Below are 22344 nucleotides of genomic sequence, written 5' to 3' on the forward strand. Positions count from 1 at the left end.
TTGGTAAAGGTTGTATTTTGTCCACAAGGTGTAGGATCGTGGCAATGTATATATAGGGTGATGGCTGGTCGGCACGGACTCGGTGGGTCAAAAGCCCTGTTCCCATGCTGTATCTCTACAGTCTAAAGGAATATAATATTGCTTTAGAAACTCCGTTAGATCAGGATGCATTTGTAGAAAGAATGGACAGATGATGTTTCAGGTCAGGACCCATCTAGAGATCTGATCCAAAATGTCGCTTGTCAATTCCCTCTACAGATGCTGCCCGACCTGCTGAGTTCCTCCAGCACTTTGTTTCTTACTCAAGATTTTAACATCTGCAGTTCCTTGCATCCAACGTTTTTACTTGCTCTTTTCAAGGAACCCCAGCAGCCTCACTCAATAACCGGTACAATGGTGCAGCTTGGGGAGCGGCAGCCTCACTGCGCCAGAGACCCGGGTTCGATCCTGACCTCAGGTGCTGAATGCATGGAGTTTGCACATTCTCCTTGTGACTGTGCGGGTTTTCTCTGGGTGCTGCGGTTCTCTCCCACATCCCAAAGACGTGCAAGTTTGTTAGTTAATTGTCCCCAGTGGGTAAGAAGTGGGTGAGAAAGCAGGACCACGTAAAACTAGTGTGAAGAAGTGACCTGTGGCCGGCATGGACTTGAGGGCCGAAGGGCCTGTTTTCATCTTTCATCTTTCAATTCAATGACATTGCTTTGACACCTCAGCATAGTTAGATGCCTATGTTTAAAAGGTAGCTCCTTCAATTCCCTGGAAGTCAGATTTAGAAGCATGACAAGAGAAAATAGAATTGCAACAAACAAAAAATGGGAAGAGTTACCTGCAAGGTCAAACAATTCAATGCACAGATCAATAGAAGGAAATGGAATACATTATACCGTGAAAGTAAATACTTTCAAGTGAGGCAGGGAACAAATTGTAAAGGCATCTTCAGACTTGCGGGAGAGGTCGTGGAGTCAGAGAGTGATACAGTGTGGAAACTGCCCCATCGGCCCAACTTGTCCACACCGACCAACATGTCCCAGCTACACTAGTCCCACCTGCCCGCATTTGGGCCACATCTCTCCAAACCTGTCCTATCCATGTACCTGTCAAACTGGTTCTTAAATGTTGGAATAGTCTCAGACTCAACTACCTCCTCTGGCAGCTCGTTCCATACATTCACCACCCTTTATGTGAAAAAGTTACCCCTCAGATTCCTATTAAATCTTTCCCCAGTCACCTTAAACCTATGTCCTCTGGTTCTCGATTCACCTACTCTGGGCAAGAGACCTGAGCATCTGCCCAATCTATTCCTTCCATGATCTTATACACCTCTATAAGGTCCCCCCAAATCCTCCTGCGTTCCAAGGAAGAGTCCCAGCCTACTCAACCTCTCCCTGTAGCTCAGACCCTCTAGTCCTGGCAACATCCTCGTAAATCTCCCCTGTACCTTTTCCAGCTTGAGAACATCTTTCTTATAACAAGGTGCCCACAACAGAACACCCCAACGTCTTATACAACTGCAACATGACTTCCCAACTTCTGTACTCAATACTCTGGCTGATGGAATCCTCTCTGGTTTCCCACAATGTCCTCGGATCTATATGGTCCGGCCCTGGAGATTTATCTACCTTCATGCACGATATGATACTCCAGCACCTCTTCGACTGTAACACTGACTGCTCTCAGGACACTTTCATTGGCTGCCCCTAAGTACCTCCGTCATCCTCTCTTGCTCCTCCGTAAATTCAAAGAAGAAATACTCATTGAGGACCTTGTCCATCTCCTGTGACTACACACAGAGTTGACCGCTCTGATTCCTGAGCAGTCCCACTCTCCCTCTAGTTACCCTTTTCCCTCTCATGTACTTATAAAATCTCTTGAAGTAACGTGGAGTGATAAATTAATCAGTTCACATTCAATATTGTGCACAGACAGCTCCCATTTCAAATACCTTCTTATCCAACTTCATGTTCATACATTCTAGGAGCAGGATTAGCCCATCCAGTCTACTCCATCATTCAATCACGGCTGATCTATCCTTCCCTCTCAATCCCATTCTCTTGCCTTCTCCCCATAACCCATGTCACCCGTACTAATCAACAATCTTCCACTCCGCCTTCAAAATATCCATTGACTTGGCCTCCCACAGCAGTCTGTGGCAAAGAATTCCACAGATTCACCACCATTTGTCTGAAAGAAATTCCTCCTCATCTCCTATCTAAAACTTAATGCAAAAAATCTTTCTGAAGTCAATTCATAGTACATAGAAACATAGAAAATAGGTGCAGGAGTAGGCCATTTGGCCCTTCGTGCCTGCACCGCCATTCAATATGATCATGGCTGATCATCCAACTCAGTATCCTGTACCTGCCTTCCCTCCATACCCCCTGATCCCTTTAGCCACAAGGGCCACACCTAACTCCCTCTTAAATATAGCCAACGAACTGTGGCCTCAACTACCTGACGTCCCAGGAATCAGTCTGGTGAACCTTCTCTGTACTCCCTCTATGGCAAGAATGTCTTTCCTCAGATTAGGAGACAAAAACTGTACGCAATACTCCAGGTGTGGTCTCACCAAGACCCTGTACAACTGCAGTAGAACCTCCCTGCTCCTATACTCATGAAATCTGTAGAAAGCTACCGTACCAAGTACATGCAAAGCCACCCACATACTCCAGGAAAGCTGACTCTGCACAGTACACACATCTATCTCCACTATATTAACTATTTTTCTTCCCTAATCCCAAACATAGTTTTGCTCACGCTGCAGCATATACCTTCTCCACCGACCATTTGATAAAACACTGTTTCTGTGCGGCACAAAAAGGGGAAATGTAACAGATATGGGAATGAAACTTTAAAATAAATTAAGTTATGTAACTGCACTCCCTAATGCCAACAAGATTACCACCTGCACACATGTCATTAATCCCTTTTTCATCACAAACAAGGCTCAGAACTTTGGATAACTGGTCATTATTGAGAGCAATTGAGATAAATTGTTGCCTTAAGGAATTCCTGTAACATGCTCCATGAAGCAATTGTAAAAAGGCATGCTGCATTTCACTGGCATGCACAAAAAGAAATTGCACACGCAGCCTTGACCATCACACAAACCAACCTCCCTTCCACTGACTCCATCTACACTTCATGCTGCACGAAGGCCACCAGCATAATCAAGGACCAGCCTCACCCCCGGTCACTCCCTCTCCTCCTCTCTCCCATTAGGTAGGAGGTTAAAAGTGTGAAAACATACACCTCTAGTTTTTCCCCAGCTGTTATCAGGCAACTGAATCCTTCTATCAACTAGAGAGTGGTTCTGACCTACCAACGACCCCATTGGAGACCTTTGATCTATCTTTAATCGGTCTTTTCGATGGCTCGATTGTAATCATATATTGTCTTTCCGTTGACTGGTTAGCATGCAACAAAAGATTTTCACTGTACCTTGGTGCACGTGACCATAAACTAAACTAAAGATGTGCTGAATTTAGTATCAGTTACTTCTGCAGCATATTTCAAGCTGGATAGGTCAGGCTTTCTGATCAGACTTCACCAATCTTTCCATGATTTCATACTCGCAGACTGTCAAGCAAGTCTGGCTAGCGTTTCTTCCGCTAATTCATCCATAAGAACTAAGATGTCAGCAAGGATACCTTGACATACATAACATACTTTTACAATAAAATATCGTGGCAAAGGCAGAATAATTCCTTAAAGAGTGTCATGAAGACATTCGAGACTCAAGGACCTCCAGATGCTGGAATAATGTAGACAACACAAATGCTGGAGTAATTCAGTGGGCTAGGCAGCATCTTTGGACAATGCAGATAGGTGACATTTCAGTTAGGAATCTTTCTTCACAGTGAAGAAATGTCCCTGACCTGAATCGCCACATATCTAAGTCACTGGGTCAGGTAGCATCTGTGGAGGACATGAATGGGCGATTTTTCGGGTCAGGACCTTTCTTCAGTTTGAAGAAATGGCCCTGACTTGAAATGTCACTTACGTATGTAACTGGAGTAACACAGTGGGTCAGGTAGCATCGCTGATGGATGTAAATAGATGACATTTGGGTCAGGACCCTTGTTTATCCATGTCCTCCAGATATGCTGCCTGACCTGCCGAACTGGTCCAGCACTTTTTGTCTCCACATAATATTGGCAGGACTGATTCAATTAGTGAGGAGAGATGCTCAGGACTGAAAAGGATATTCATTAATACATTTGAATTTGTTCACAAGTTCAGAAGTTATAGGAGCAGAATAAAGCCATTTGGCCCGTCAAGTCTACTCCACCATTCAATCATGGCTGATCTATCTATCCCCCTCAACGCCATTCTCCTGCCTACTCCCCATAACCCGCCCGACACCCTTACGAAACAAGAATCTGTCAATCTCCGCCATAAAAATATCCAATGACTTGGCCTCCACAGCCGTCTATGGCAATGAATCAACAGATTCACCACCCTCTAACTAAATAAATTCCTCCTTCTCTTATTCAATTAAATTACAACACATGCATTAAAGTAACGTACCATGATACTATATCAATAGTTCGAGTGGCCCTGAAGCTGAAGTGCTGCCAAATGGGTCCGGTAGCAACAATCTAACATCCATTTTGGTTGTGAGCCTTCGACAGTAATTTTATTTTACTTGTTTATTTCTCGGTGGAGTCTGTACTCACGTACTGCATCAATACGTGGTACTGCACCTGCAACTGCTCGGACAGGAAGGCTCTGCAGAGGGTAGTGAGGGGAGCAGAGAGGATCATTGGCGTCTCCCTACCCTCGGTACAAGAATCTAACATCCGCTTTTGGTTGTTAGCCTTCGACAGTAATTTTATTTTACTTGTTTATTTCTTGGTATGTGGGCATTGCTGACAAGGCCAGCATTTAGAACATAGAACATAGAACAGTTCAGCACAGAAACAGGCACTTCAGCCCACAATGTCTCTGCTGAACATGATGCCAAGTTAAACTCATCTCCTCTACCTGCTCATGATCCATATCCTTCCATTCCCTGCATATCCATGTGCCTATCTAAAATCCTCTTAAATGTCACTGTCACATCTGCGTCCACCATACCCCTGGAACCCCATTCCAGGCACCCTCCACCTTCTTTGTAAAAACCTTGCCCATCTCACCTTAAAGCTATGCCCTATATTCCTTGACATTTCCATCCTAGGAAAAAGGTTCAGACTGTCTACCTCATCTACGTCTGTCATAGTTCATATACTTCTATCAGGTCTCCCCATAACTTTTGGCATTCCAGAGAAAACAATCCAATTATATCCAACTTCTCCCTGTAGCTCAGGGGTTAGGAATCTTGTTCTGCATAGGGGCTGGGACGCATGTCGGTGAGCGGATAGCGGGCCACATCTACCACGTGTGCACATGGATCCCGCCCCCATCCCGCCCCGGATGGCCGGAAGGTAGACAAAAATGCTGGATACCCAGCGGGTGAGACAGGCTCATGCATTCCTTGCATGTCTCACCTGCTGAGTTCCTCCAGCATTTTTGTCTACCTTCGATTTTTCCAGCATCTGCAGTTCTTTCTTAATCGTGTTCACAGAAGGTGCGCGGCTGTGCTGGCGGCTTTGCGCATGATGTGGTACAGCCGGAGCTCGGCGCTCAACCACGCTCGGCCGGCCGCATGAATGACTACGGGTAAAAAAAATCCGCCAGCTGGCCGGATGATTTCGGGTTATTGGCCGAATTCGGCCCCGGGGCCGTAGATTGCTGACCCCTGCTGTAGCTGATACCCCCTAAGCCAGGCAGGATTGGGATAAACCTCCTCTCCAAAACCTCCATATCATTTCCTTAAAGGGGTAACCAGAACTGCACACAATACGTCAGATGCGACATAACCAAAGTCTTATAGAACTCCATCATAACTTCCTGACTCTTATACTTAAAGCCCAACCAATGAAGGCATACATACCATGCTATCTACTTGTGTTGCCACTTTCAGGGAGCTAAGGACTTGAATTGAATTGAATTGAATACTTGGACACCAAGATCCCTATGCACATCAATGCTGTTGCTATGAATCATTGAAACCAATTCCTATTATTCCATTTGAGATACCCTGAGAGTTCATCTCTCAGTGTCCACACAAATGTCTGAGCAAAATTAAAGTAATAAAAAGTGTGACATTAAAAGGTGGTAAATTGTCATGTCCATCCCAAGACTAGCAGTAAGTGAGATCATCGGAGATACCTCACTATTATCCCAATTATCCCTTCAGCATGTGTCTGGGATTGTCAGAGAGAGTTGAGGAAAGCCAAACAGACTGCACCAGTTTTCTTAGCAACTATTCTCCAGGAAATAAATTTGAAATATTTTTTATTAAGGATAAAGCAACTTGAACGTTCCAAGCAAATTGGATGCCTAGACTCGCCCAATTATGTCACAGAATGTTTTGATGTATTGAAGTCTGAAGAAGGGGTCCTGACCCGAAACATCGTCCATCAATGGTCAATTAATCGAGACCTAAAATATTTGAAGCTTCAGAATCTTTGGCAATCTCCTCCTCAAACTCCATCCCTCCACAGGACAGTGGATGTACAATCAGTGAGGACAGAAAACTGGAATAGATTTTGCATTAAGGAGGGAAGCAAAACAGATTGTGGTGATCAAATGAGGCCTGTGCTAGATCAGTTCAATCATGATTGTACTGAATGGTAAGGGATGGTTCAAGGTGCCAAACAGTCTACCTTCTGTTCCTTATTCTCACGACATGTAGCACCGAGAGAGAATATTTAGTAATTTGGGTAGATCTGCCATCTGATGTTGCCTATTTTTAAAACAATGTTGGACTGCAAATAGCGCACAATGCCCTGCTTATCTGGCCTTTCATAATCTGATAACATTGTCTGAAAACAGCTCATTGGATCTTTCTGAGGTAAATCTCACTGCTATTAACTCGCCTGTAAACGTCCATGCTTGGATCTGGGACTGACTCCCAAAACTGGGACTGACTTGCTGCCAATGAAGACAAAAGGGCGGTCATTTTACTGAACCATGTTCACCCTTGGACGAGTCTTAAATAAACATTAATGTGCACAAAAGATATCATGTGCAATAAGTTATTCAACATCAATCTTGAAACAGACTCAAAAGATTAAAATAAAGACTCAGACTTTGAAAATGTTGGCACTTTTCTCAGAGTTAAAAGCAATCTACAGACATTCAAGGTTTTGGCTTATTTTCTTATCACGATGTCATGTGCAAAGGGCACATGGCTGATTTTTATCCAGGGAATTAAATTTCAACTTATTTATGGTTTAATTTCAACTTGTTTTTATGATTTTGGCAGCTAATCAACTGCAATATATGACAAATCTTTTCTTTTAAGAGAACTTTGCACGGAGAACCTCACTCACAGTAATCAACATAACAATGGATTACAAAGTAAGGATATTCCCACATTAATTACTTTCTGATAGAATAAATTACAAGAGAACATGGAACAGGAGACAAGAACTCAAATGAGTGAGTAGTGTGTGAAAGATACATATTCTAGATGCATCCTCATTAGAGTAAAGAAAACAAAAGTTAGTGACTGGAAAGGTGATAAATTGGCGGGTCCAGATGGTTTTCATCCCAAGGTTTGACACCGTGTAGGTCAGTTCATGAAATATGCCCCATTTTAGACTTTAGGGTTTAGAGATACAGCATTCAACAAGCCCTTTGCCCACCGAGTCCGTGCCGACCAGTGATCACCCTGTACACATTAACACTATCTTATACACCAGGGGCAATTTAAAGAAGGCAATTAACCTAAAAACCTGTACGTCTTTGTCTGTGTACGATTGTGGAAGGAAACCGGAGCACCCGGAGAAAACCCAAGTGGTCACAGGGAGAATGTACAAACTCCAAACAGACAGCACTGATAGTCAGGGTCAAACGCAGTTCTCTGGCGCTGTAAGGCAGCAATTCTGACCTTACGCCACTGTGCCGCCCACCATGATCCAAAATTATTCCAATTTCAAAGCCGTTCCTTTAGCATGTGTCCTGCACTGTAACAGAAGGTAGAGGGGAACCTAAACATCCTGGAACATCTGATCCCAACAACTATTCTCTGGGAAATAAATTTATAATATCCTTTTATTGAGGAGAGAGCCAAAACGCAACCTTGAACTTCCTAGCTGATTGGATGTTCAACCATATCTGGTAGACTGAGTGGATATTATTGATATGATGAAGTCTTTAAAACCCAGGCACAGAATATTGTCGATTTCCCTCCAGAGATGCCGACTGATCTTCCTACAGATTGGGGAAGGAAGGGGGCGAATACTCCGCAACTCCCTGGTCAATTCGTCCAATCCCACCCAAACCCCCCCCCCCCAGGTACTTTCCCCTGCAACCACAGGAATCTACCTGTCCCTATACCTCTCCTTGATCCATCAGGACCCCCCTTTGTCACTTTCCACTCCTCCAACATCTTCTACTTATCTATGTTATCTCCCTATCCCCTGACATCATCGTTTCGCTGAAGCCTCCAAGCCTAACCTACCTAATCTCCCCGGTTTTTGAACTCCCAACCCATTTCCACTGAGATGCTGGGCCTGTCCATTGCCAGAGTGAGTACTCGGCACCTCATATTTCGCTTGGGCTGCTACACCCCAGAGTATGAACATTGACTTTAACCTCTAAGCTTTGCTTTTCCTCTCTCTATCCTTCCCCTCAGTTCTTCAACCATGTGAACTTTGCGCTTTGTTCTCCTTGATCATCCCTTGCTCTCGACGGCATTCCACACATGTAAAGTCCCACATTAAATTAGCACCCTATCCCCTGTGGTCAAGGCTCCAGAGATGCTGCCTTTTGACTCCATCTTGTTTCTACAGAGTTCTTTAGGTTTGCAAGAAACATGTGAACTTTGCGCATTTGCATCCACCACAGTAAAACATTTTAGCACCCAAGTGGTCAAAAGTTTGAGGGGAACACCATTTGATAGCAGAACTATAGCAAGTTAAAGGTTATGAGATGAACTATATAAAATAGAGAGGATAGACAGCCAGTCAGAACCATTTCCCAAAGAGAAAAGAGCAGACTTTAAGATGAGAGGGGCAAAGTTTAAAGAAATTGTGCAGGACATGTTTTTTGTAAACACAGAATGTGGTGATGCCTGGAACTTATTGCCAGGGTTGGTGAGAAACAGATACGATAGCGACATTTAAGAGTGTTTTAGAAAGCCACATGGATATGCAGGGAATAGAGAGATATGGATCACATACAGGGAGAGAAAATTAGTTTAACTGTGCTAATTATTTAACTGCTTGGGATGGACATTGTGGGCTGAAGGGCCCATTCCTGTGTTGTACTATTCCATTGTGTAAGGGGTTTTGGGAAGAAGGCAGGGGAATAGGGATGATCGGTAGATCAGCCATGATTGAATTGTGGGGCAGAATGATCAATTCTGCTCCTATAACTTATGAACCTATGAGCCAAGTGAGAACAAAATCAGTTGCTAAGCTATGCCTGTGACAGTCTAAAGCCATCATCAATTAAGATCTATATAAACTGTTAAAAACAAACTATTTAAAAGCAATTAATCCACCAAAATAAATTAAAACAATTGTTAAAAGGTCTAATTAATTTATTTAACTGCCAATATCCTTGGAAGGTTCTGACCTCATTAGAAACCTTTGAACTATATTTAAATGGACATAGACAAAAGTGCTGGAGAAACTCAGCGGGTGCAGCAGCATCTATGGAGCGAAGGAAATAGGCAACGTTTCGGGCCAAAACCCTTCTTCAGACATTAAATGGACATTATCTTGCATTAAATGTTGTACCTTTTACCCTTTATTTGTCCATTGTGAACGTCTTAATTATAATCAGGTACAATCTTTTCTTTGTCTGGATAGCACGCAAAGACTACGACGATAATGAACGTATAGACACTGAGAATGTGTGAAGAACTCCTGCACAGCCTTTGTTTTGTATACACAAGTAACTGCAGATGCTGGTTTACAAAAAGAGACACAACGTGCTGGCATAACTCAGCAGATTAGGTGGCATCGCTGGAGAACATGGATAGCAAGAAGGGTCTTGATCCGAAACGTCACACATCCATTTTCTCCAGACGCTGCCCGACCCACTTTTAAGTATATATTATTTATTCTGAATAAAGTTTATTAGTAAAGAAAAATCTTTCTCAACAAAACTTGGGGGATAAAAAGGAACTAGATCAAGGCTCAACATTAGATCTAATTCCTTTTGAAATCCACAAACACACCGCGATTGTCCCGCGGCTTTAATGGCCGCGGGACAATCGCCATCGCCAGCCGAGGGCTTTGACTTTGACTCTGACATGGGGGGAGAGTGCAGGGGAGAGATAAGTTTTTTTGGCCTTCCATCACAGCAATGTGATGGATGTTTATGTAAGTTATGTTGTGTCTTGGGTCTATTTGTTTGTAATGTATGGCTGCAGAAACGTCATTTTGTTTGGACCTCAAGGGGTCCAAATGACAAATAAATTGAATCTTGAATCTTGCATACACAAACGGCTGAAGGTTCAGAACCTTTCCACAGTAACTCATTCTTACACGCCCAATTTTCAGTTTTCAAATCGGAAATTGAGGAAATGTTATTAACCGAAGAGATATGAAGAGGAGTTATGTCACAGATTCAGCCATGATTTTATTAAGCGGTAAAAGAGGCTTCTAATAAATGACTTGTCCCAATTTTATTTTCCAAATCAAAATGAGGTCAACTGGCATCACAAATTCCTACACAAGTATCAATATTACTACAAATTGAACATTTGATCCAACATCAGGTGTATAAAATCATGAGGAGAATAGATAGGGGGAATGCACAGATAGACACAGAGTTCTGGAGTAACTCAGTGGGTCAGGTGACTGAAGGGGAGGGGAATTGGAGGTAGGTAAAGGTCAGAAGAAATCAGGGTCGGCTACAGATGACCATGGAAGAGTGGAGCCCATTATGGCCCATTGTTGGTTGGGGAAGAGCTGACAATGAAGGGGTACATGGCCGCGAACAGTGGACTCTAGTAGGACGACGAGAGCGAGGCAGGGAGGAGAGAGAATGCAGGGGTTACTTGAAATGAGAGAAATCAATTTTCATACTGCTGGGTTGTAAGCTGGCCAAGCGAAATATGAGGTGCCCTTCCTCTACTATGCGTGTAGCCTCACTCTGATAGTGGAAGGGCCCCAGGACAGAAAGGTCAGTATGGGAATGGGAAGGAGAGTTAAAATGCACAGATTCATTTTCCCAGGGTTGGGGAATCAAGAACTCGAGGGCATAGTTTTAAGGTGAGGGAGGTAAAAGATTTTATAGAAGCCTGACAGAAGTTGGTGGATACATGGAACGAGCAGTCAGAAGAGGTAATTGAGGCAGACACAATAACAACATTTAAAAGACATCTAGTCAGGTACATGGATGGATCGGAAATGTTAAGGGACCTGCGCCAAGCGCGGGGGAAATGTGATGAGTTTAGATGGGGCATCTTGGTCGGAATGGATGAGTTGGGCCAAGGATCTGGTTCAGTGCTGTGTGACTTTATGTGTCGGCTGGAATCTGAAAGAGAGATACAGGGGATATGTAGCCTCATGAAAACCATCATAGGAGCAATCCGTCTCGTTGGAGTGGATTTGTTGCCAAGTCTCATTCAACTTCCATTGGAACAAGTCGTGGGTGGGGTTGGATAGGAACTGAAAGATTTAAAGATTTATATCCCCCAACTCATACATTCTGGAGACAATGGGTGGTTAAATTCCCCACTCTATAACCAATTCACAAATCAATTCTTGCATTTAAATACACAATTCGAGACTAGCCACTGTAACTTGCACATGGCTCAACTTGTTTATCTCTCTTTACAACAAAGTGGATAACTTTACCTGTCAAATTAATAGCGTTTAATGCAAATCTTTGTAAAATTGTTAAAATCAACTTTTATAAACATCCTGTAAACATTTCCTTGTCCAGGTCCTTTACTCATCTAACTTACCATTTCTTTCAATCGCTGTTTAATAACACTCTCGCTCTCAAGTTTTGGGGATTTTACAGAAGATACAAATGTAATATAGATTCAGGTGGTTGTCGCTTATTATGGTGAAATTGTTTAGGCCATTCGGCCCGAGCCTGCACCGCCAAAATATCATTGATCAAAAAGTAGCCTTCTCTCCATCCCGATCCCTTTAGCCACCGATCTAACTCCCTCTTAAATATAGCCAATGAACTGGCCTCAACTACCCTGGTGGCAGAAGTTCCAGACAGTCACCACTCTCTGTGTGAAAAAAGTTCTTCTCATCTCAGTTTTAAAGGATTTCCCCCTTATCCTTCTGCTGTGACCTCTTGTCCTGGACTTCCCCAAATCTTCCTGCATCTGGCCTGTCCAACCCCTTAAGAATTTTGTAAGTTCTATAAATCCCCTCTCATTCATATAAAAGTCTATCCAGTCTTTCTTCATAAGACAGCCTGAGCTAGGAATCAGTCTGGGAAGCTTCTCTATTCTATGGGAGTCCTTCCTCAGATTTGGAGACCAAAACTGTACGCAATACTTGTAGACCCTGTACAACTGAAGTAGAAAATCTATGAAGGTAACTTGGACGGCCCAAAAGGTGGGAAAACAGAGTCCCGTCCGATCTCCACAGGCCTCCTCCTGGTGGCAAAGTAGGAAAGTCAGGTAAAGGTGAGTTTGAGGTCACAAAGCTGGACAGGGTGCAAAAAGGATTCATGAAGTCACAGGGCCTGAGCTATAGGGAGCAGGCTGGAACTTTATTCCTTGGAGCACAGGAGGTATGATCTTGTAGAGGTGAATAAAATCATGAAGGTAATGGATAAGGTGGGTGCACAGAGTATTTTTTCCTGAGTAGAGGAATCAAGAACTGGAGGGCACAGATTTACAGTGAGAGGGCTTTTGAGTGGGTGTTATTCAAGAGACCAATCACAGGCTTGGTGATCGTTTTGTTGAACATCTCCGCTCAGTCCTCCTTGGCCTACAGGATCTCCTGGTTGCCAAATACTTTAACTCCCCCTCCTTTTCCCACACTGACCTTTCTTTCCTGGCCTCCTCCACTGCCAGAGTGAGGCCCAACACAAAATGGAGGAACAGCACCTCATATTTCGCATGGGCAGCTTACACCCCAGCGGTATAAATTTTGATTTCTCTAACTTGAAGTAATCCTTGCTTTCCCTCTCTCTCCGTCCCTTTTCGACACTTGTTCTTCGACTTGTTTCACTGTCCTTCTGATTAATTTTATTGGCTGTATGCCTCCTTGTCACCTTCCCCTCAGCTAACCATGAACCATTCTACATTTCCTTATCATCGTCTGATCTTTTGTTTACACATCTTATCCATCCATATCTCTAAACTTCCTCTAGCCTGAATCTCAGTCTAAAGAGTCTCGGTCCAAAATGTCACCCATTCCTTCTCTCCAGAGATGCTGCCTGTCCCACTGAGTTGCTCCAGCATTTTGTGTTTATCTTCCATTTATTTTATCTGATCAGATTCGACTGCATGCAAAATAAAGCTTTTCACTGTACATTGGTGCTCTCGACAATAATAAACCTGGACTAAACTTGCTTTTATTTCTTACGTTGATTCTTCAAACTACAACATGGCCAGCCATTCAAGCTGACTGCTCAAGAAAACTGTTCAAATGACAAAGTCTCCTGCTCTCATCACATCCCACACTTGCTGAAGAAGCAGAATCTTCCAGGTAAATGTTTTATATCTGTGGTTTAGCCACTGATCTTCCCGCCAAATCTCTGGAGACTTGGCGGGAAGGCCAGAGTTTGTGGGAGACACAAGAGAAATGCCCATCAGTGTTGTTATACGTATCTAATTGACTCAATTAGTTGGAGTCTTTTTGGTTCCAATTCAAGTTGGAAAGGTTGCGAGGATTTTGCCAGGACTTGAGGGTCTGAGCTATTGTGAGATATTGAGCAGGCTGGGACTTTATTCCTTGAAGCGCAGGAGGATGAGGGGTGATCTTATAGAGGTGTATAAAACCATGAGAGGAATATATCGGGTAGACTCAAGGAGTCTCTTGCCCTGAGTTCAGGAAATCGAGAACCAGGTTTTTGTGGTGAAGGGGGAAATATTTAATTGGAATCTGAGGGGTAACTTTTTCACACAAAGGGTGTTGGAAGTATGGAACGAGCTGCCAGAGGAGGTAGTTGAGGCAGGGACTCTTGCAACATTTAAGAAACAATTAGACAGGTATATGGATAGGACTGGTTTAGAGGGATGTGAGCGAAACACAGGTAAGTGGGATTAGTGGTGATGGAGCCAAAGGGCCTGTTTCCACGCTGTATGACTATCGCTAATTGGAATATGCGCTAACTCACTTCAACTTCAAGACTTGGATGGTGTAACGAGATTGATACATGGTGTAGTAGAGACACGATATTGCTATGCCCGAGTTACAGCTTATTAGATGACTCATTGAAGCAACGTAAAGTGTACCTGCACATATTAATACAATTCAATTAGAAGCGAGTTTGGCGAAAACGGCAGGTAGAATGGAAAGTTTCATCAAATATTTTGGCCAGAGTGCATCTCTTAACTTTCATAAGCCATAAACAATATATTTTATCTTGTTCAGCTGACTGCAAGATGGTGCCACACCCAAGTGGCCCTTTATGCAATAATTTCTCTTGAAATGTTAATTCTTTGATCGGAAACCCTTTTTTAAATCCTGAGGACACAATATAATTATAGAAACTGTACATTTTCCAAGTTGTACGTGCCTATTCTAAGATTGCAGCAAGTACAATTTCAACCAAATCTCTTACAGAGGATAGACACAACGTGCTAGAGTAATCTAAGTCAATGGGTCAGGCACCATCTCTGTAGAAAAAGGATAGGTGACGTTTTAGGTCGGTACCCATCTTCAGAAGTCCCGATCCAAAACATCACCTATCCTTCTTTGCCAGAGATGCTGCCTGACTTGCTGTCAGGCACTTTGTGTCTATCTTTCATATATACCAGTATTCGCAGTTCTTTGAAGTCTGCAGAGACTTTAAAAATGTTAATAAAAAATAAAGCAACTTCTAACTTTTCAGTAATAATCATCATTTGAAACTAATATTGCAATGCTTTAAAAAAAAATGACATTGTATAATCCAGCTCATCTCCAGTTTCCTGGGGTTAAAGTATACAGTAATTTACTGTATAAAGTGTAATCTATCTGCAATTTCAGTTAATTATGTTGTTGCAATTAACAATTAACTTTTATTTAAAGTATATCTTAAAGAAGATAACCGTACATGAACTTTGGAACATGGTGCTTTCAGTTCTAACAATTAAACTCACTCATGTTTTTTTTTGTTTCGGGGCAAATGCCAACAGTTTCAATATTGACTCATTTGGTATCATCAAACACACACACACATATCCAATAAATTATGTTTCCTTGGTGCCAAGGTCATCAATGGATGAAGTAAATCATTTAATATTTAATTAGGTTTTAAAAATATACCCACTGATCCACTCACTCACAACTTAAGTGACCAGCCGTACAATTTCCTGCTGTTTTATTGTTCAGCAAACCTCCCTGTACACACAGTACATCACCACTGACCTTTGAATGTGTGTGGAAAAAAAGATCTACCTTAGAAGTCTAGTTTGTCCACAAAAGATTGTGGTTTAGCAGACATTGCATCTACCTTCTTCCTAATCTTATGTTTATAGTTACAGTTAGTTGACCGGTTGAACCATTTACTCCACACTGCCTGATAACAAAGATTTGTATATTTGCAGCAAAGTCCATGTTTGGCTAAAAGTCCCTTGTATAAAGCAAACACATTTTGGATCCTTCCCTAACTGGACTGGAGGGATTCCCTATTATAAATATCCTGAGATAAATGTAGCACGTTCAGAGAATAGATAACATTCCCATTTCCTGTCCTAGGCAAGAAGTTTCCTTGCAATATGAAAAGGAAAGGAAGCAACAATTATCAGTTGTGGTAGGGTGGTATCCAGCAGGGAAGTCTGTACTTGGGGTGGGGAGGGGAGGGGGGTGCAGGGCTGGAGCAGAATACTCAGCCAAGAATGCTGCTTGAAAGATTAAATAACACTCGACTCTATCCCCAAAGCATAGCAGAGAAATCTAAGGCTGTAGTTTCCAACACGTTCAAAGCAGATTTGCATTGAACTCTTACATTTCAACCTACAGACAGACATACAACATAAGCACAGAAACTTTATTTAGTTTGTTTAAAGCCAGATGCAAATGTTATTCTACTGCTGACTTTAGAACCAAACAGATTCCACACATAAATCATCAGTGGCAACAGCAACATTTAGCACAAATTACAACTTTCCTGACTGCATTGCCATTAACTTTTATTCTCCAAGATCCCAATGCTTAAATCATAAATTCACACGGTTTATCAGTTAGAATAGAGGTACAAACCTTCAAAATCTGATATAATCCCTTCCAACTGGTCATTTACTGTTATGTCAGACATCTTCCCAAAAATACTTCTCCGTCTCTGCCTTAGTCTCACTCCAGATACAAACCCCCCAACCCCCCCCACCCCCCAAAAAAAAGAAACACAGTTCCACCAGGTTTTCTAGGAGGAGTTGGGTGATGATGTTTTGTCTTCAGTACTCACTAAAGCAACTTTGGGGAGTTTTTCTTTTGGAGGCGGTTCTGCAGTGAAGTGCGTTGAGCCAACCAAAGACAAAGGCATGCAGCATGAATGGAGAGGTCCCACCCTCCACACTCATGCAATGGGCCAAGGAGCTGCAGAGACTAGCTGAATGGTGCAGCCAGATGGCTGTCAACTCTGCTGTAAATTGCAGAGCAGAAAGCAATAGCAGCGTGGGGGCAGCAGAGCTCAGCTCCAAGCGAGCCCATATGTTTGCGGCAAATACTCTTCAGACCTCCCATTAACTGCAGAGAGAGAAAAAAAGATTGCAGCTGAAAAAAGTTCCTGCATTTGCTAAAACGCCAGCAAATGCAAGGTAGCTGCAAATATTTATTTATTCTGAATTGATACAATTCTTGCAGTGGAATGGACCATGTTTTGAGGTCTGCCACATCTGAAACTTATATTCACCCACGTTGCTCACATCCTTTTGACCTTAAATCATGACCCTGATAAATAATAAGCAAAAACACATCCGTTTCTTAAGTGTTACTGAGAAGTGTATCGTCTAACAATCATTGCTTTGGAAGGGAAGCAAGATTATGGATTTGATACGATTCTGCAGGTAATGCACAGAAAATAAAAACTGTTGTCTCATTGAGCTGAATTTCAGACAATTTTTCTATTGAATCCATGTTACCAATGCAAGAGGTTGAGTAGAGTGAGTGACATCTTTCAAACAGCACATACAGGGTGGCACAGTGGAACAGGGGTAAAGTTGCCACCTTACAGCGCCAGAGACATGGGTGCGATCCCGACCACGGGTGCGGTCTGTACGGAATTTGTAGGTTCTCCATGTGAACACGTGGGTTTCCTCCGGGTGCTCCGGATTCCTCCCACTCTCAAAGACGTGCAGGTTTGTAGGTTAATTGACCTGTAAAAATTGCCCCGAGTGTGTAGGATAGAACTAATGTGCGGGTGATCGCTGGTCGGTGCAGACACAGTGGGTCGAGGGGCTTGTTTTCACATGGTGTCTCTAAACAAAACCCCACTAAATGAAACACATTAATTAAATCATATCTTAATAGTTAGTATCTTCAATACGTATTGTTAATTGCAAAAATGAAATTTGAATCGCTATAGGGTGATTTCACGAAAGGTCACTGGAGCGTAGATCCGCACCCACGTGACCGAAAATCTCAACTGGAGTACATGCTATACATCCGGTACATGTTAGTGAATGGGAAAACACGCACTTTCCCACCCGTTAAAAACATCGAAAACGGCCAGTTTTTGAGCTGCAATTTACTGTGCCAGTCGGGGTGACCGTGAAGCACAGCTACCTAGATTTACAGTCCAAAAAAAAGATAGAAACTAAGGTAAATTAAAGAGGGAGCTGAAGGTGCCAATCCAGCGGAAGTGAACAGCGGACATTTGCCGTGGAGATTTAAAGGTCCAAAATATCGGGAATTATCGCGTTTGCTCGCTGAATTTCATCAAAATAAGTCAATAATGCCTTACTTTTGATGAAATGCAGCGAGCAAACGCGATAATTCCCAATATTTTGGATCTTTAAATCTCCACGGCAAATGTCTGCTAAGCACTTCCGCTGTTTTTCCACCTTCAGTTCCCTCTTGTAATTACCTTACTTTCTATCTTTTATTTTGCCTGAAAATTTAGGTCGCTGTGCTTCACCGTCACCCCGACTAGCACAGACAATTTCAGCTCAAAAACTGGCCGTTTTCCATGTTTTTAACGGGTGCGAAAGTGCGTGTTTCCCCATTCACTAACATGTACCGGAAGTGACATATGTCCTCCAGTTAAATTTTTCGGTCATGTGAGGGGGGATCTACGCTCATTTGACCTTTGGTGAAATCACCCTACAATAGGATTAATCTTGGCCTGTTATTGGTATAACTTTATTTTTAAATCAGCATTCACATTATGTATAAATTAGCTGCAATTAAATATTCTCCACATGGGGAATATCCATTATTATAACATGCAGCATTCAGCTCATCATGAGGAAACGTCTAAACCAATAACATACTGTTTGTTCTCTTGTGCTGACATAAATGCCTTTCGTATGGTCACAACAAGCAAAGACATTTGGCAAAAAGCAAGGAAAACAAATCAACACGGGTTATACACTGCTTTGGTGAGTACTACTTCATAACTTTAGTGTAAATACTATTCTGTTTATAGACACAAAATGCCAGAGTAACTCAGCGGGTTAGGCAGCATCTCTGGAGAAAAGAAATAGGTGACGTTTCGGGTCGACCCTTTCACAGACTGAGTCAGCGGAGAAAAAAACGAGAGATTTGAAAAGGTACAAAGAACAAAGGAATGAAAGATGTAAAGCCAGCTAGATGATCAAGGAAAGGTGGAGCCCACAATGGTCCATTGTTGGCTGTGGAGAAGGTGATATCGAGTGTATACAAATAGTGAAACTAAACATCAATCACCCGTTCATACTAATGCTACATTACTCCACAATCTCATCCACTCCCTACACACTAGGGATAATAAATTGCCAATTAACCTACAATTCCGCACGTCTTTGGGATGTGAGAGGAAACTGGAACACCCGGAGGAAATTCACGCAGTCACACAGAGAACGTGCAAACTTCACACAGACAGTACCTGAGGTCAGGATCGACCCCAGGTCCCTATTGCTGTGAGGCAACAACTCTATCATCAGGGTAAGATATTCTGTCTGCAGAATATTTCCTGCAGGCTTTTTATGGCCTATTTGACTGATGTTGGTGAGTTATAATAAAGACTCAAAGTCGAACAACAAACATCTGTTGAGGCAAATAACAATATATATAAGCATTTGCTTTCTCCCCAAATTACATGACAATTTCCTTCTCATATTAAATGGCCAAAGTACTCAACTGCTGATGTCAATGGAAACAGATCTGCAGATGCCTGTAAGACTACAATTGCTTGTTCAATGAGATCATTGTTGATGTCTCTTCAACTTCATGTTCCCACATTTGTTTCAATAATCATATCTAACAAAAAGTCATCAACCTCAATCTAGTACATTCCAGTTTAGTCTTTAGAGTTTGAAGATACAGCATGGAGACAGGCCCTTTGGCTCACTGTGTCCATGCTGGCCAGCGACCACCCCATACACCAGCACTATCCCATACACCAGGAACATTTTACAATTTACAGAAGCCAATTAACCTACAAACCTGCACGCGTTTGGGAATGTGGGAGGAAACCGGAGCACTGGAGAAACCCCACAGGGAGAACGTATAACTAGCACACACACACAGAACATACAAACAGCACACATAATCAGGATTGAACCTGGGTCTTTGGTACTGCAAGGCACTGTGCTACTGTTGACCCAGGAGAAAGTTCTCAGACACCAATGTTTCTTATTTTCAGTCTGGCTATAAATACTGAGATTGTACCTTTTCATTTTTCCAGAAGAGGAGGAGAAACTGTTAAATACCCATATATGTATCTTTCTGCCAAATCCCTCCATTCTCTGCATATCCATAGCTCTATCCAAAATCCTCTTAAAATGACACAATCATATCTGCCTCAACCACCAAACCTGGCAACGAGTTCCAGACACTCACCACCATCTGTGAACAGATTTATCCCGCACATCTTTTTTATACTTGGTTCCCCTCACCTTAAACCTATGGCTTCTCGTCATTGATTTGTCCACCCTGAGAAAGAGGTTCTGATTGTCCACCCTATCTACTCCTCTAATGACTTTACATACCTCTAGCATACTTTATACACCTTTGGGCAGCACAGTAAGGTAGCAGTAGAGCTGCTGCCTTACAGCACCAGAGACCTGGGTTCAATCCTGACTATGGGCACTGTCTATACGGAGGTTGCATGTTCTCCATGTGACTACGCGGGTTTTCTCCGGGTGCTCTGGTTTCCTCCCACACTCTAAAGACGTACAGGTTCGTAATTGTCCCTAGTGTGTGGGATAGTGATAGTTTATGGGGTGAATGCTGGCCAGCGTGGACTCGGTGGGTTGAAGGGCCAGTTTCTCCAGTGTATCTCTAAAGCAGTGGTTCCCAACATTTTTTTGGCCATGCCCCACCTAATCACCTCTAAAATCCTGATGCCCCCTCCCATGTGGTGATATATAATTCTTATCATTTAAAAAGTGAACTCCGTTTCAGCTGAAGAAGCTTAATTCAGATTCAGATTCAGATTCAATTTTAATTGTCATTGTCAGTGTACAGTAGAGACAACGAAATGCATTTAGCATCTCCCTGGAAGAGCGACATAGCAAACGATTTGAATAAATAATAATAAGTGTCCGGGGGGGGGGGTGGTGATTGGCAGTCACCGAGGTACGTTGTTGAGTAGAGTGACAGCCGCCGGAAAGAAGCTGTTCCTCGACCTGCTGGTTCGGCAACGGAGAGACCTGTAGCGCCTCCCGGATGGTAGGAGGTTAAACAGTCCATGGTTGGGGTGAGAGCATTCCTTGGCGATGCTGAGCGCCCTCCGCAGACAGCGCTTGCTTTGGACAGACTTAAAACGCCAATACCTTGGATTATGTAATAACTACACAATAAAGACTTTTTTTACCCAAGAAAAATTATTTACGCAAAATAACATCTGAAACATAAACTACCTGATGGAAAATCCAAAAAAATAAAAATCGAAAATTTGGACCCAGACCTCCTCAGTTGTGCTCAATTGCCCCCCTTAAAAATCAAATTGCCCCCCTGTGGGGCGTACGCCCCACGTTGAGAACCACTGCTCTAAAGTCTAAAGTCCTAAAGTCTCTAAGGTCTCTTTGCAACTCCGGCATTGCAGTCAAAACAGCTTGTGCCCCCTAATCCAGGTATCATCATTCTGGTACTAAACAATGACATGAATATGTAGACACAAAATGCTGGAGTAACTCAGCGGGACAGGCAGCATCTCTGGAGAGAAGACATGAATATGTGTCATCTTTTGAGCTACGAACAAGGTATGAATTTCTGGTCATGATTTTCCTTTTCCTGCACCATTGCATGCGGGGCAAAAAATTGCATTAGCAACAAATCTTTGCGTTGCACATAAATAAGCAATAAAAATACATTGACGCATCTTCCGTGAGGTGACAAGGGCTGCATTATTGCACTGTAATATAGATAATGCAAAGCACATTTCATTGTTTTGCTGCTGACGTGAAGTTTAATCTGCAAAGACTGTTTATGTTCGCTGGCCGATCAGTGTGGAGATCACTACTCTGCTTTGAAACTCCCATCAGTTTATTTTTAACAGATTGTGGTCTTCCAAAATGTTGACGCCATCTTCCTCATCCAGCTGATGCCAGCAAACAAATCTATTCAGAATAGAATAGAATAGAATAGTTTCTTTATTGTCATTGTAACATGAACCATGTACAACGAAATTTAAAATGTCAGCCAGTCAGTGCAGCATTCAAACATTTCTAAAAGCTAACGATACATACAAGGTAAAATATTAAAAGATAAACAACTAAATAAATATCACGAACAAAGCACGCATACACACCCAACCCTCCATCCTTCTGTCGATTTCACAGTTACCACAGTCCCTTAGTCTGTATCGCCCCTGCGTTCCTTGGCGGCCACATTTAGTGCTTTTATAGCAGTGGGGTAAAAACTGTTTTTTAGTCTATTTGTCCTTGTCCTTGTAGATCTGTACCGTCTGCCTGACGGCAACAGTTCAAACAGGGAGTGTCCGGGGTGGGAAATGTCCTTTATGATATTCTGGGATTTTTTGGTGCAGCGGGAACTGTGTAAGTCCTCCAAGGTAAGGAGA

At 42.7% G+C, this 22344-nt stretch overlaps 1 protein-coding gene across 4 annotated transcripts in view; it reads right to left on the reverse strand.

Moving 5' to 3' along the window:
* The window catches only part of septin9b (septin 9b), a 298107-nt gene that overhangs the window by 154635 nt on the left and 121128 nt on the right, over window positions 1–22344 (reverse strand). Inside the window, exon 1 of one of the 4 annotated variants that reach the window (XM_055654241.1) lies at window positions 16386–16530. The exons of the other annotated variants lie outside the window; for them this stretch is intronic. Coding sequence (XP_055510216.1) covers window positions 16386–16440 — 55 coding nt within the window. The 5' untranslated portion in view covers window positions 16441–16530. Of the gene's footprint in view, window positions 1–16385; window positions 16531–22344 lie in introns of those variants that run through there. 4 annotated transcript variants of the gene reach the window in all.

This window comes from Leucoraja erinacea, chromosome 23 (assembly GCF_028641065.1).
Source record: "Leucoraja erinacea ecotype New England chromosome 23, Leri_hhj_1, whole genome shotgun sequence".
Lineage (NCBI taxonomy): Eukaryota > Metazoa > Chordata > Chondrichthyes > Rajiformes > Rajidae > Leucoraja > Leucoraja erinaceus.